General features: G+C 49.1%; 1 protein-coding gene across 6 annotated transcripts in view; it reads left to right on the top strand.

Annotated features, from left to right (window-relative positions):
- Window positions 1-40: 40 nt before the first annotated feature.
- C20H19orf47 (chromosome 20 C19orf47 homolog) overlaps window positions 41-12648 on the top strand; it is a 31505-nt gene continuing 18897 nt past the window's right edge. For 2 of the 6 annotated variants that reach the window (XM_089902831.1, XM_022585639.2), the window contains exons 1-5: window positions 138-2401; window positions 4082-4133; window positions 7448-7535; window positions 7648-7762; window positions 9186-9267. In XM_089902831.1, coding sequence (XP_089758957.1) covers window positions 2249-2401; window positions 4082-4133; window positions 7448-7535; window positions 7648-7762; window positions 9186-9267 — 490 coding nt within the window. In that variant the 5' untranslated portion in view covers window positions 138-2248. The other 4 variants (XM_089902832.1, XM_022585638.3, XM_089902830.1 and 1 more) reach the window with 4 other exon arrangements.

The following is a 12648-nucleotide window of genomic DNA, read 5'->3' on the forward strand; positions in this document are numbered from 1 at the left end:
AAGTCCGGCTTCCGGCGTTGAGGACGGTGCTTCCGGGGCGGGCAGCCGGGCCGAAGGAGGAGGGTCTGACAATTGGCGCCGCCGGGTGGGAGGGCGGGCGGCGCGAGTGGGCGCGGGCCCAGAGGGCCAGGTGAGGCGCGGGCCGTGGGTGGTGGGACTGGGTTGGATGAGGTGGGAATGAATGGCGCCCGGGGTTCCGGACTCAGTCCTGGCGCCGCTGTGCGACTCTGCTCTTGACAAGCTACTTCTTTCTCTGAACCTCAGTTTCCTCCTCTGTAGGATGGGGATCAGAATCTGGCTATGGCATCCTCTTTATGGGTTGGAGTGAGAAGTCAGCTCGTGCATGTCGGAGCCCCTAGCTCAGCGTCTGGCACACTGCTCACTTGGTTGCTATACTGTTATTGTTTGTATTGTTGATGATGTTTGTACTTGGTGTGGAAGAGCTGGGTGTGGGAGCGTGGAATTGGGAGCCAACAGATCTCAGTTCAAGTCCTAGCTACACTTTGTGGTAGTGGAACTGTGCCTTCACCTGTCTGAACCTCGTTTTCCTCGTCTATACAACGAAGGCTAATAGCCCCAATATCATAGAGTCATTGTGAGGATGCTGATGAAATGTGCGTGTAAACTCCTTAGCATAGGACCTGACAGTGTAGAGCAGGAGCTCAGTAGATTGGGACTATAATAAAAATGATTCTGAGAGTCATTGGTGTAGATGGGACTTGCAAGGAAGAGAGGAGGAAGGAAGCTCAGAGACGGCGATAGGAAAAACTTGGAATCTGGAGCTGGGCAAATCGACATCCCGCCACTTACTATTTGATAAATTTTGCCAAATCCCTTAGTATTACGTTTTCCTTTTTCTTTAAAACTGATGCATTTTCCTCCAGTCAGTTCATTTGAGAAAGAAAATTTGTATTGCTTTGTTAATGGAAAACTAGCATTTTGGCCGTGAGAAGAAGGAAAACTTAACCTGAACTCCAATGGAAGCAGAACGGTCTATTAAATTGTAGACAGAAACTGAAAGAATTGAAAAGGGGATAACTTGTACTATTGTGGTTCTATGTTGTCAGATCCCATGGACCCTGTTAAGTTATACTCTGTTCTCAGCTCACACTTTGCATATGACTGACATCAGCTTAGTGACTGTCCTACCCTTTTCCTGACTCACTTAAGATTTATTTAATGCACATGTACAAAACCTACTGAACATTGTTCTACGGGCTTGGCGTTTATAAACTCTTTTAACCCTGCTAAACACTTTAAGAATAGATATGCTTATCCTTTTTTTTTTAATTGAAGTATAGTTGATGTACAATAACTCCTATCATTGTTATTTTATAGTTGAAGGGAGTGAGATCCAGAAAGGTTAAGCCACTTGCCCCAGGGTCAGGGTTAGGAAGTTGGTAAAATCGAGATTTGGAGCCAAGCCTTCTAAGGGCTTAGGGTGAGGAGTCTGGTGCATGGTGATTACTTGAATTGGGGGAGCTGTCATTTTCCTGTTATTGTTAATGTTATATAATCTTCACTGTTCAGAAGGTCAGTGCTGGAGATGGGCTTTTGGTGGTGGAGAGAGGACACTTGAGTCCAGCAGGGAATTCTGCAGTTATAGTGGGAGGATACCAGTACTTAGAGCCTCCTAGTAAGTGTTAACTGAAACTTTGCAAAGACAGACAGACCACAGTGCCTGGCTCATAGTAATCCCTTGACCAGTGTTAATCATAGCCACTGACTGACTTCGGTTCAAACCCTGGCCCTGTAGTTGCTTGCTGTGTGACCTCGGACCTGCCACTCTAATCTGTGACTTGGAGATCACTTTTACTTTTTACCACGGGTGGTTGTGAGGAGTCACTGAGATGTGAACATATTCAGTGCCTGGCACGTAAACATTCAGCAGGAGCTACTGCATGGGCACTGGAATCAGGGAGAACTTGTTTTTGAGTCCTAGTAAAGTGCTTGCTAGATGTGGCATTTGGCAAATGACTGCACCACAATGAGTTGGTTCCTTCATTGATTAAAATGGGGCTAATTATAGTCCTCACTCATGAGGAGGTTGTGAGGCATCAGTGTGATGCCTGGCATTGGTCCTGGTGCATAGGTAGTGCTTGGTGTGTGAAATGCTGTTGCTCTGTCTGACTCACTGAAGCCTCTCCATGCCTTTTGCTCTTTGAGAGATGTTGGTTGTATTGTCTTTGTCCAGTGGTAAAATCCCAAAGGGAAAAGGGATCTTAGGAGCCAAGTACAGGGTGAAGTGATGTCCGTGGTCATGTTCGTCATCCTACTTGGGAGTAGAGGAGAGAGCCTCACATCCGGGGACTTTGGGAAGGCTTCACAAAGCAGGTGGCAGCCAAGCAGAGTGATGGAGAGCTTGCCAGGAGGACAGGAGGAGCAAGCATTCCAGGCACAGGTGACGTTCTGTGTGAAAAGTGGGTGGCAGGCAAAGCACTTGGGTGTTAGAGGGAAAGCTGGGGTGGGAGGCTGGGGAATAAGAAGAACCAGCACTTCTAGAGTAGGTACTTAGTATACACCAGGCACTCTTGAGCGCTTTGTACATAGAAACTCATCTAGCCCCACAGCAGTCCTCTAAGGCAAGTAATGTTTGTACCATCCCGGTTTACAGATGGGGACACTGAAGCCCGACTGGTGAAGTCCCTTGCCAAGGTCACACAGCTAGTAAGTGGTAGAGCCAGATTTGAATCCTGCAAGTCTGGTTCCAGAGTCCTTACTCTTGTACCATCTCTGTGATACCATCAGAATTGTTGGGGGGGGGGGCGGGAATGGGCAGATCGTACGTGATGGTAAACAGAAAGGTGCTGGACAGTGGGCCTTCTGCACCTGTAGAGGAGGCGGAGGCGGGGTGGGTGAAAAGGATCAGAACTGGGGGCTGGAGTGGGTGGAGGGGAGCAGCGTGAGGGGAGAGGGCAGGGACTGAGAAGAGGAGGCGGGCCAGGTGGGAAGTTTGGGCCAGGGCAGCATGGGACAGGTGGTCCTGGAGTCAGGTAGTAGCGAAGCATCAGGTGAGGAAATGATTTCTGTTAGTTCTCTTTCAACACTGCTGTTCATGTGCAGGAGGAAGTCTCCGTTGGGGCTAATATGTCTTTAACACCTTTCTGGCACCTGCTGATCTTACCCAAGCGAAAACTGGTTTTCCATTTCTGCTCTGGGACCCCCTCCTGACTGGTGCCCCACCTCTCTACCCTGGCCGCTCTCACTTGCCTCCTTGCTCCCTCCCCTGTTCCTGCTGCCCCACGGACATGCCAGATGGGTTCCTGGCTCAGGGCACTGGACTTGCTGTACCTTCTCCTGGAACACACTTCCTCTGTAAAACTGCATGGCTCACCCCTCCACCTCCTTCAGGCCTCTACATGTCACTTTAGAGAGCTCTTCTCTGACCACCCATTTAGAATTGCAAGCTCTCCCTTCCCGGGCCCTCTGTGTTTTCTCCATAAGGCTAAAGCCTTTCTGACACGTGATATTGTCAACTGGTTTGCTTGTTTACTCTCTGTCTCCCTGTTTCCCGTGTCCCCACCTAGATGCCAAGCTCTGGAGTTTGTTTGTTTTTTGCTGCGCCTTGCGGCATGTGGGATCTTAGTTCCCCGACCAGGGATCGAACCTGTGCCCCCTGCAGTGGAAGCGCGGAGTCTTAACCACTGGGCCGCCAGGGAAGTCCTCAAGCTCTGGTTTTTGTTAACCTCAGTATTCCTGGCTCCTAGAACAGTGCCTCACACACAGTAGGTTCTCAGGAAAGAGTTTTTGAATGGGTGAATGAATGGGTATTTATGGTTAAGGTCTTGGGCAGGGGGTGTCTTTTTTTCTGTCCCTCTCTTATTCCAGCCAGAAACTTGTGAGGTGTGTGGGAATGGAGATGTGGACATTTGCCACCCCTGGGCCTTATCCGAGGCAGGAGTGATAGTTGTGGTGACAGCTCTGCCCCAGGCTGACTTCCTGCCAGCTGCTCCAGGCTATTCCTGGGCTGTGAGCCCCCAGCCCAGGAACTCTCCCCTGGCAGGCAGACAGGCAGCGAGAGAGGGACGGACACTTAGCCAGCGGCGACTCATGGGTGCTCTCCCCTTGTTCTCTCATGCAGGCTCCAGGGAGCAGAGTGAAGGCGAGGGAGACAATGGTCTCTGTAACTATGGGTGAGTCTTCTCTCTGGGGCCCCCTCTCCCCTCTGCCCTTTCTGAGGTATGACCTTGGTGGGGGGGGGGCAGGCTGGGGAAGGGAGGGCTGGTCACTGGCAGGAACAGCTGTGCTCCGGGGAACGCGGAGGGAGGGCCAGGGCCTGCCCAGGGCCTATCCACCTCCGCTCTGTATCTGGGCCTGCTGACAACGTATTTTGGCCATAAAGAACTTCAGGCCATAAAGTCCTGAAGTCCAGCAGATTTCTCATATGACCTCTCAGAGCCTCGATTTTCTCACCTGTAAAATGGAGATAGTAACATCCTGGGATGTTGTAAGGATTAGGAGGTTGTTGCATGTGAAATCTTGGGCATGGTTCTCAGCAAACGTTATAGCTGTTATTACTCTCATGAGCTTTATCACCACATTCTCTTCGAACTCTGTACTTGGGGATTGCCAAAGCGCGAGATTATTAGCTGGTAGCTTTTAAAGTTTTGGAGATTTGTACGTATAGAAGAGTACGTACAACATATTTGTGTGGTCATAAGAGCAATTAAAAAGCAAACGTCTGAGTGCATCCTTTATGATTCTATTTATGTAAAGCACAGAAGCAGGCAAAATCACTCTGTGCTTGCTAGAAAGTGTTGACTGCCCTTGCGAGGCAGGGAGAAGTGACCGCCTGGGGGATGTGAGGCAGGGGATGCTTCTGGAATGTTGGAAATGTTTCATTTCTTGATCTGGGGACTGGTTACATGGGTATGTTGGTTTATGAAAATGTACTGACTTGTGTGTACTTTCGTGGGTGAAAATGATGGTTCAATAAAGAGGTTTTAAAAAAGCACCCCCCCCTCTAACCACCGTCCAGGTCAAGAACTAGAACATTGCCTGCCCCGCTGAGGGCTCCAACCCAATCATACACCCCCTCCCTCCTCCAGATGGAATAAACCACGATCTTCTCTTTGTGATAATCTCTCCTTACCTTTCCTATAGTTGTACCACTAATGAAAACATTCCTATAGACTTGGTTTTGAACTTACGTGAATGCAGTCGCGTCGTGAGGTCTTCCGCGTCTGGCTTCTGTTGCTCTGCGCAGTGTCTGAGTCATCTCTGGTGCTCTGTGTAGTTGCAGTTCTTTGCTTTGCACTGCTCCGTAGTAGTTACTGTGTGGGCAGCCACCATTTGTTTGTCGATGCTATTGTCAGTGGATATTGCATTGTTTCTGGGTTGCAGACAAGCTGCCGTGAATCTTCTAGTGCGTGTCTCCTGGTGTGTACAGCAAGCCACTCCTCTGAGTCCAAGACACACATCGTGGCCCATATTAATATTTCTGAAATGGGGGTTCATCTTACAGCTGGTGCTTGTGATCATTTAATTGGCAGCATATTTTCCTCCTTAAGTAGGACACGAAATGATGGTGACGACCAGACAGGAGGACTTTTGCAGTGCCTTGTCGTTGCTTCAGGCAGCTAGCTACCCCCAACCTATGTGGTGTTTTTCCTCCCCTTAATAACAGCTTAATTGAGAGGCAGTTCACATTTCATACAATTCACTGAAGCGTACGAGTCAATGGTCTTTATATTCTGTGTTCGCAGAGTTATGCAACCGTCACCACAATCAATTTCAAAATATTTTCATCACTTCCCGCAAAACCCGAATACCCATTAGCGTTCACCCCCCGCCCCCCGCTCTCCCACCCAGTCCCTGGCAACCACTAATCTACTTTCTGTCCCTATAGATCTCTACAGATTCACCTCTTCTGGACATTTCACATAAATGGAACTATTGTGTGGTAGTTTTTGACACTTAGACCAAAGGTGCCTGCTTTTGGCTAAGGGAACCCAGGGCCCCATGCCTGGACAGGTGGATAGTGCCTGTGAAAAGTAGAAAAAGGTCCGCCTTTCCTCTGGGCTGCTGGAGGATGTCCTGAGGGCATGAGCTCCTCACTTGCCTCAGGCCCAGGGGGACTGGCCTGTGGCTGGGTGGGCAGGGGCCTCTTCAGGAGGGGATGCGCCTGAGCCCCCTACCCCCCACCCATGCAGTGTCTCATCCAGAGTGTGTCTCTTTCCCTGCTCTGAGCCTCAGTTGTCTTACCAGCAAAATGGGCATAGTAACACCAAATTTCTTCTTATCTAAAATAGCATGGATTGTTGGATGTACTGTTATGTACCCTGAGAAAGATAAAGAAAACAATGTTGCCAATTAAATTGTGGCACACCATCAATTGTGAGGTAAATCCTAGTTTCAGAGATATTAAAATGTGAAAGAAAAGTTCTCCTTGGAACCAATGATCTTCTCTAACACCTGGCCTGACAGGTCAGGGTCAGCTTGAAGGTCACACCCAAGAGGCCAAGAAAGAACTTTGGAAGCAATAAAGCTACATGGATGGGGTCTGCCTGGTCTTGGCTCCATGTGTAGCGGTGGCACCATCATCACCATTATCCCCTTCATCATCATGATGGCTGCAGTGGGTTGAGGACATCCTCTGGGCCATGTGCCACTTAGAGCCCTTTTTGTGGACTTTCTCTTTAGTCTGCACAATGACCAAGGACGTCAGTGCTGTTATCACTAGAATGTCAGCTCCATGAGGAAAGGGACTCTGTCTTGTGCCCTGCGGTATCCCCAGTGCCTAGAGCAGGACCTGGTGTGTGCCAAGTGCTCAGTACATACTTGTTGAATGTATTACCCTAGAGGACACCGAAGCACCAAGCGTTACCTTGCCCAAAGTCCCTCAGCTGGGAGATGGCAGAACCAGGATTTGAACCCATGCTCCAAACATGCTCACTCTGAGGCCGGGCTGCTTCTGTGTGTGTGTGTAGAGGGGGGTTGCTTCTGACACCCAGGGGTCAGCTCTGCAACCCTTCTTTCCATCCACCTATGAATCCTGTCACCCTCGGGGCCCGCACCTGCTGATGGGGACCTGGATGGAGAACCCAGAGTCCTGACTCCCCCAAACCAGTCATTGGCCAAGCATGGGGGGGGCGGTGATTGCTGCGGGTCACGCTCCAGAGCAGGGCAGAGCTGCAAGGAGAAGGGCCGTATGGAAGCACAGGGCCTCGGGAAGTCTGCTTCTTGTTAGCAGGGTGGCCTGGGGAGGGTCCCCCGACCTCTCCCTGCCTCAGTTTCCTCACTGGCAAAATGGGGGCGTCAATGCTGCCTAACCCACAGGGCTGTCAGGCCGGCTTAGTTGCATCGTATATGCAGAGCTCTCAGGACCAGGGCCTGGCGTTTGATAAGCATTTAATTTGCGGGAGCTGCTGCTGTTGTGGTTTGCTGCTGCTCTTCTCTAAGGAGAGTAATGTGACTAATGAGCCCTGTCCATGCCCCCATCCCCCAGCCACTTCCGAGTGGATCCAGTTCTTTAAGGAAGCCGGCATTCCTCCGGGACCTGCTGTCAATTACGCAGTGATGTTTGTGGATAACAGGTAAGGCTGCCGAGGGGACAGGGCTGAACCTGGGGAAAGGAAGGGAGTCAGGGGGCTGGCTGGCCCACCCACCCTGGCCCACTGTGGCCTCCCTGCTGACCCTCCCCTGCAGGATCCAGAAGAGCATGCTGCTGGATCTCAACAAGGAGATCATGAATGAGCTGGGCGTGACTGTGGTGGGCGACATCATTGCCATCCTCAAGCATGCCAAGGTGGTGCACCGCCAGGTGGGTGCTCCACTCGACCCCTCTGTCTCTGGATTTAGGGTGGGGTAGGGGGGCAGTGGCAGAGCCGACTGGAGGCTTGGAAGTAAAGGTAGGAAGACTGGATTCCAAGGCTGGTTCCACTGTTTGCTGTGTGACATCGGGCATGTTGCCCAACCTCTCTGAACCTTACTTTCTCCACCTGTAGGATGTACGTAGGCAAACCAGTTTCGCAGGAGGGTTGTGAGTACTAAGTTATATAAAGCCCTAGGACAGTGTGAACAGGAGGCCGCAGTAGGGGCTCGCTTTAAGTATTATTATTGCTAGTTTTCATCTTCCTCATGATAGTTATCCATACCAGGACTCTTTCTCTGTCCCCAGAACAGGAGCTCTCTATGTGGGACCCAGTTGGTGGCTTGGCCAACAACATGGTGGTTCCCTTCTTGGCCCTTCTGCTTACAGTGACCTTGGACTAGTGATTTCACCTCCCCGAGTCTCTGAAACAGGCTTTTCACACAGCCCTGCTGCATGGGGTCGCTGTGGCCATTTACCAGAGAGTGTATGTGGCACCAAGTGCCAGGCCTGGAGTGAAGAGCTTGTTTAGTTATGATAGTTAGCACTTACCAAGTACTTGCCGTGGCCTGTCAGGCCCTGTCTTCGTCCTCTACGAATATGAGCTCACTTACTCCTCCCTCCACTTGACTGAGAAGGAAGCTTGCTTCAGAGCTGCGCTCTCCAGCACTCCACTTTACCGAGTGACAGCTGCTGGGGTTATTCTCGTCAATTTTAGTAGCTCCCTCCATCCCAGGGACAGGTCTTCGTCTGTCCACCATCCAGGGCAAGACCCCGCAGCGAGGGCTTTCTCAAGCCAGGGACGTTAGCTGAGTTATCACGGAGGTCACTGAGCAAAATGATTTCTTTAAACTTTTAAATTTGAGACCAATTTTAGATTTATAGAAAAGTTCCAACAGTAGTACAGAAAGTTTCTATACTTCCTTCACCCAGCTTCCCTTAATGTTAACATCTTCCAGAGCCATGGTCCATTTGTCAAAACTAAGAAATGGACATTAGTAGTATGCTATTGTTAACTAAATTATAGACTATTTGGATTTCATTAGATTTTCCACTAATGTCATTTTTCTGTTCCAGGATACCACATGCCATTACTTCTCACGTCTCCTTAGTCTCTTTTGATTTGGGACAGTTTCCTAGTCTTCCCAGGTTTTTGATGACCTTCACAGTTTTGGAGAGTACTGGTCAGGTGTTCTGTAGCATGTCCCTCAGCTTGGGTGTGTCTGGTGCTTCATTATGATTAGAAGGGAAATGTTTTGAAACCTCTAACAGCTCAGGCTCTGATTCCCCGAGTTTTGCTTAGATATCTGGGTTCCCTCTTCCGCCAGCTTATGCCCCTGTCCCCATGGTAACGGGGCACCTGTTTTCTTTACAGGACATGTGCAAAGCTGCCACTGAGTCAGTGCCCTGCAGCCCCAGCCCCCTTCCAGGCGAGATTCGCCGAGGCACCTCTAGCGGTGAGTTCCATGTGTTCGGGCCTCCTTTTCTTCATTCTTACACTCCGGCAGTGAAGGGGACACACCTGGAGTTCGCAGAGGTGGAAGCAAAGCCATCCGAGGCTCTGTCTCTTAGGTGGTGAGCGGCTGTATATACAGTGGATTTTCGTTTGTGGTCGTTCCATTCTACACGGCCACTGCGAACACCGAGTCAGTGAATACTGAATCACTTCTCCCAGGGGAATACGGGGTCACCACGTTTTCATCATCTGACCAATACACAACTTTATTTATGTGTGTTTCTGTTCCAAGACACCTTATTTAATATATGGTGTAGATTCATAAACATTGAACTCACAGCCCGCAGCACTAAAACTGCCTGAACAAAGCTTATTGAACGCACGTATTTTTTCCATAAGGCACATCCCAGCCTTCTTGAACTTGGGACACTAGACAGCACCTTATCACCATGCTTGGGGGCCATTTTAAACAGCAAAACCACTAACAAAAAGCACAAAGATGTGAAAATAGCAATAAGGAGACCGTAAATAGACTGTGGCACTAAATAGACTTGTTTACTAAGTGAGAGCCGCAACAGGAAGGCAGAGCGTCGCCTTGTTTGACCTCAGCTGGGAACGTGTGTTGGGTGACTCAAGTTTTTTGCCTCTCTGTGCGTGTCTGTGAATGACCACAGAGCAGCACGAGTATTCGTTTTGAGGTTACGAATAAATTTGTGAACAGGCGAATTTACAAAATGGAATCTGAATGGTAAGAATCAACTGTATTTATACTTCTGTTTTTTTCAGCAATGTGACACTTAAACAATTTAACATATGTATTAATTAGCTTTTGCTGCTTAACCAGCCACCACAAAACTGGCTTAAACAGACTTTTAAAAAAAATTTTTTATTGAAATATAGTTGATTTACAGTGTTGTGTTAATTTCAGGTATACAGCAAAGTGATTCAGTTATACACACACACACACACACACACACACTCACACACATATATATCTTAGTTCCCTGACCAGGGATCGAACCCGTGCCCCCTGCAGTGGATCGAAAGCTCAGGGTCCTAACCACTGGACCGCCAGAGAATTCCCTATATATATGTTTTTTTTCCAGATTCTTTTCCATTATAGGTTATTATAAAATAGTGAATATAGTTCCCTGTGTTACACAGTAGGTCCTTGTTAGTTATCTACTCCATATATAGTAGTGTGTATATTTGAATCCCAAACTCCTAAATTATCCAGCCCCATGCCCCTTTCCCCTTTGGTAACTATAAGTTTGTTTTCTCTGTCTGTGAGTCTATTTCTGTTTAGTAAATAAGTTCATTTGTATCATTTTTTTAAGTCTGTCTGATTTACTTCACTTAGTATGATAATCTCTAGGTCCATCCATGTTGCTGAAAACACAGACTTTTATTTCTCGTGATTCTGTGACTTGGCTGGTCACTTCTGCTCTGGGACAGCTCAACTGATCTCAGTGGTCACTTGGCAGCTCCTAGATCTCTTGATCTAGGATGGCCTCCCTCACACATCTGATGGTTGGCTTGGTGTCATCTGGGCCAAAAGAGGTGACTTGGCCACATGTCTCTCATTATCCAGCAGGCTAGCCCAGGCTCATCTACACCGTGGTGATTGTAGGGTTCCCAAAAGCAGCATGAGAAGGCAGGACCCAATGTGCAAAGCACCTCTTAAGTCTCTGCTTGTATAACATTTGCTTCTGTCCCATTGGCCAAAGCCACTCACATGGCTAAGCCCGGCATCAGTGTGGTCAGGGCCTACCCAAAGGCATGGACAAAGGGAAGTTGAACAAATTGGGTTCGTTTCTGCAATGGTCCCCCTCAACTGACATACAGAAAAGGGTTCCGATGACAAAGGGGCAGCTGAATGACTTTTCACAAATGGAGCACGCATGTAGCCTGCAGCGTCCACATCCAGAAACAGAAAAGATGACTGACATCACTCAGCACCTCTCAAGGGTATCCACTGCCCTGATTTCTAACAGCTTAGGTTAGTTTTGCCAGTCTTTCAAACCTATATAAATGTAATCAGGTAGTATGTACTTTTTTTGCTATTTTGAGTCTCTTAAATAGTTTAAAATAAGTTTAAAAAATTAAAACAAAAATACTGATGGAGAAAATAGGCAGTTAAAAGAGTAGGGGAAACAGGCACAGATGGAAAAGGGTGGAGAAGAGTACCCCAAAACATTCCGGTCACTTGTGTACACTTTGTAATATTGAACACGTGTGTCCACACTGGGAGGAACAAAGAACAGTTCGTTGTACTCTGGCGTCTGACTGCAACTCAGCTTCAGTGGCTCACAGACAGAGCTGTTTCCCCTCCACCCAGGTGATGCTTACCTGGCATGAGAAAACACCATATCCCTTTTAAGCAAGACCTTGCCCTCTGTGGCCATTGCAAGAGGCAGGCCCTCTCAACTGCTTATGTTTTGTAGCAGAAAATCCCGATCGTGTTGCATTTGGCCTGTCAGAGTGCTGTGAGTGGAGGCTCTGGGCGCAGATTCCACACAGCCACTCATCAGAGAGCCACCCCTGGGAATTCCCTGGCGGTCCAATGGTTAGGACTCAGCGATTTCACTGCCGGGGCCTGGGCGAGGCCAAAAAAAAAAAGAAAGAAAGCCACCCCTATCGGGCTGAAGAAATGTCTTGGGAAGATCACGGGAGGGTGTATGCCAAATCATCAACAGCCGTGAGCAGGCCTGAAAACCGACCATTTCTTCCTGGGTGGTGAGGAGGGAGAAGGTCTTGTTGGGAAGGGCCAATCCCCGGACTTCTGGGTGCAAGCAGTGCTCCCGTTCCTGACCCGGGTGGTGGGTATATGGGAATTGATGTTAAACGATCTGTGTAGGTTTGATGTCTTTTTCTTTATGCTGTAGTTATAATTTAAAAAGTAACCAAGCAATATGGAATTATAATCAGGTGTTGAGGGTCATTATGGGGGACTTCAGGAGACTTTGAGAGACAGCACATGGCAGAAAGAGAGAAGGCTTTTTTGGGGGTAGGTAGGACAAAATATCAAAGTCTGAAAGCCATTGTGGGGGGGGCGTTGGTGCTGGGCCTGCTGAGCAAGCGGTAGTAGCGTGAAGGTTCCCCCTCTCCCCTCCCTGCAGGGCTTCCCCGAGAGCTCAGCAAACCCGCACCCTGAAGCTAGCAGCAGCTGCACCTGGAGACACAGTCCGTCTCCTCCCCCCGCTGGAGTTGGCCCTCCCGTCTGCTCGCTGTAGCCCACCTTGCACCCTGGGACATCCCTTTTCCTGCTCCACAGAATTCAGGGGGGCCAGAGACTGCTTTCCACCTCTGAGGGAGGTCACCTCTTTTCTTGCCCCAGCCCAACTGGAGCCAGACCCACATTGCCCAGGACCCTGGCTGAGTG

The sequence above is a fragment of the Delphinapterus leucas genome, chromosome 20 (assembly GCF_059928025.1).
Source record: "Delphinapterus leucas isolate spDelLeu-1000000601 "Yukka" chromosome 20, BTC_Dleu_Yukka2, whole genome shotgun sequence".
In the NCBI taxonomy this organism is placed as follows: Eukaryota; Metazoa; Chordata; class Mammalia; order Artiodactyla; family Monodontidae; genus Delphinapterus; species Delphinapterus leucas.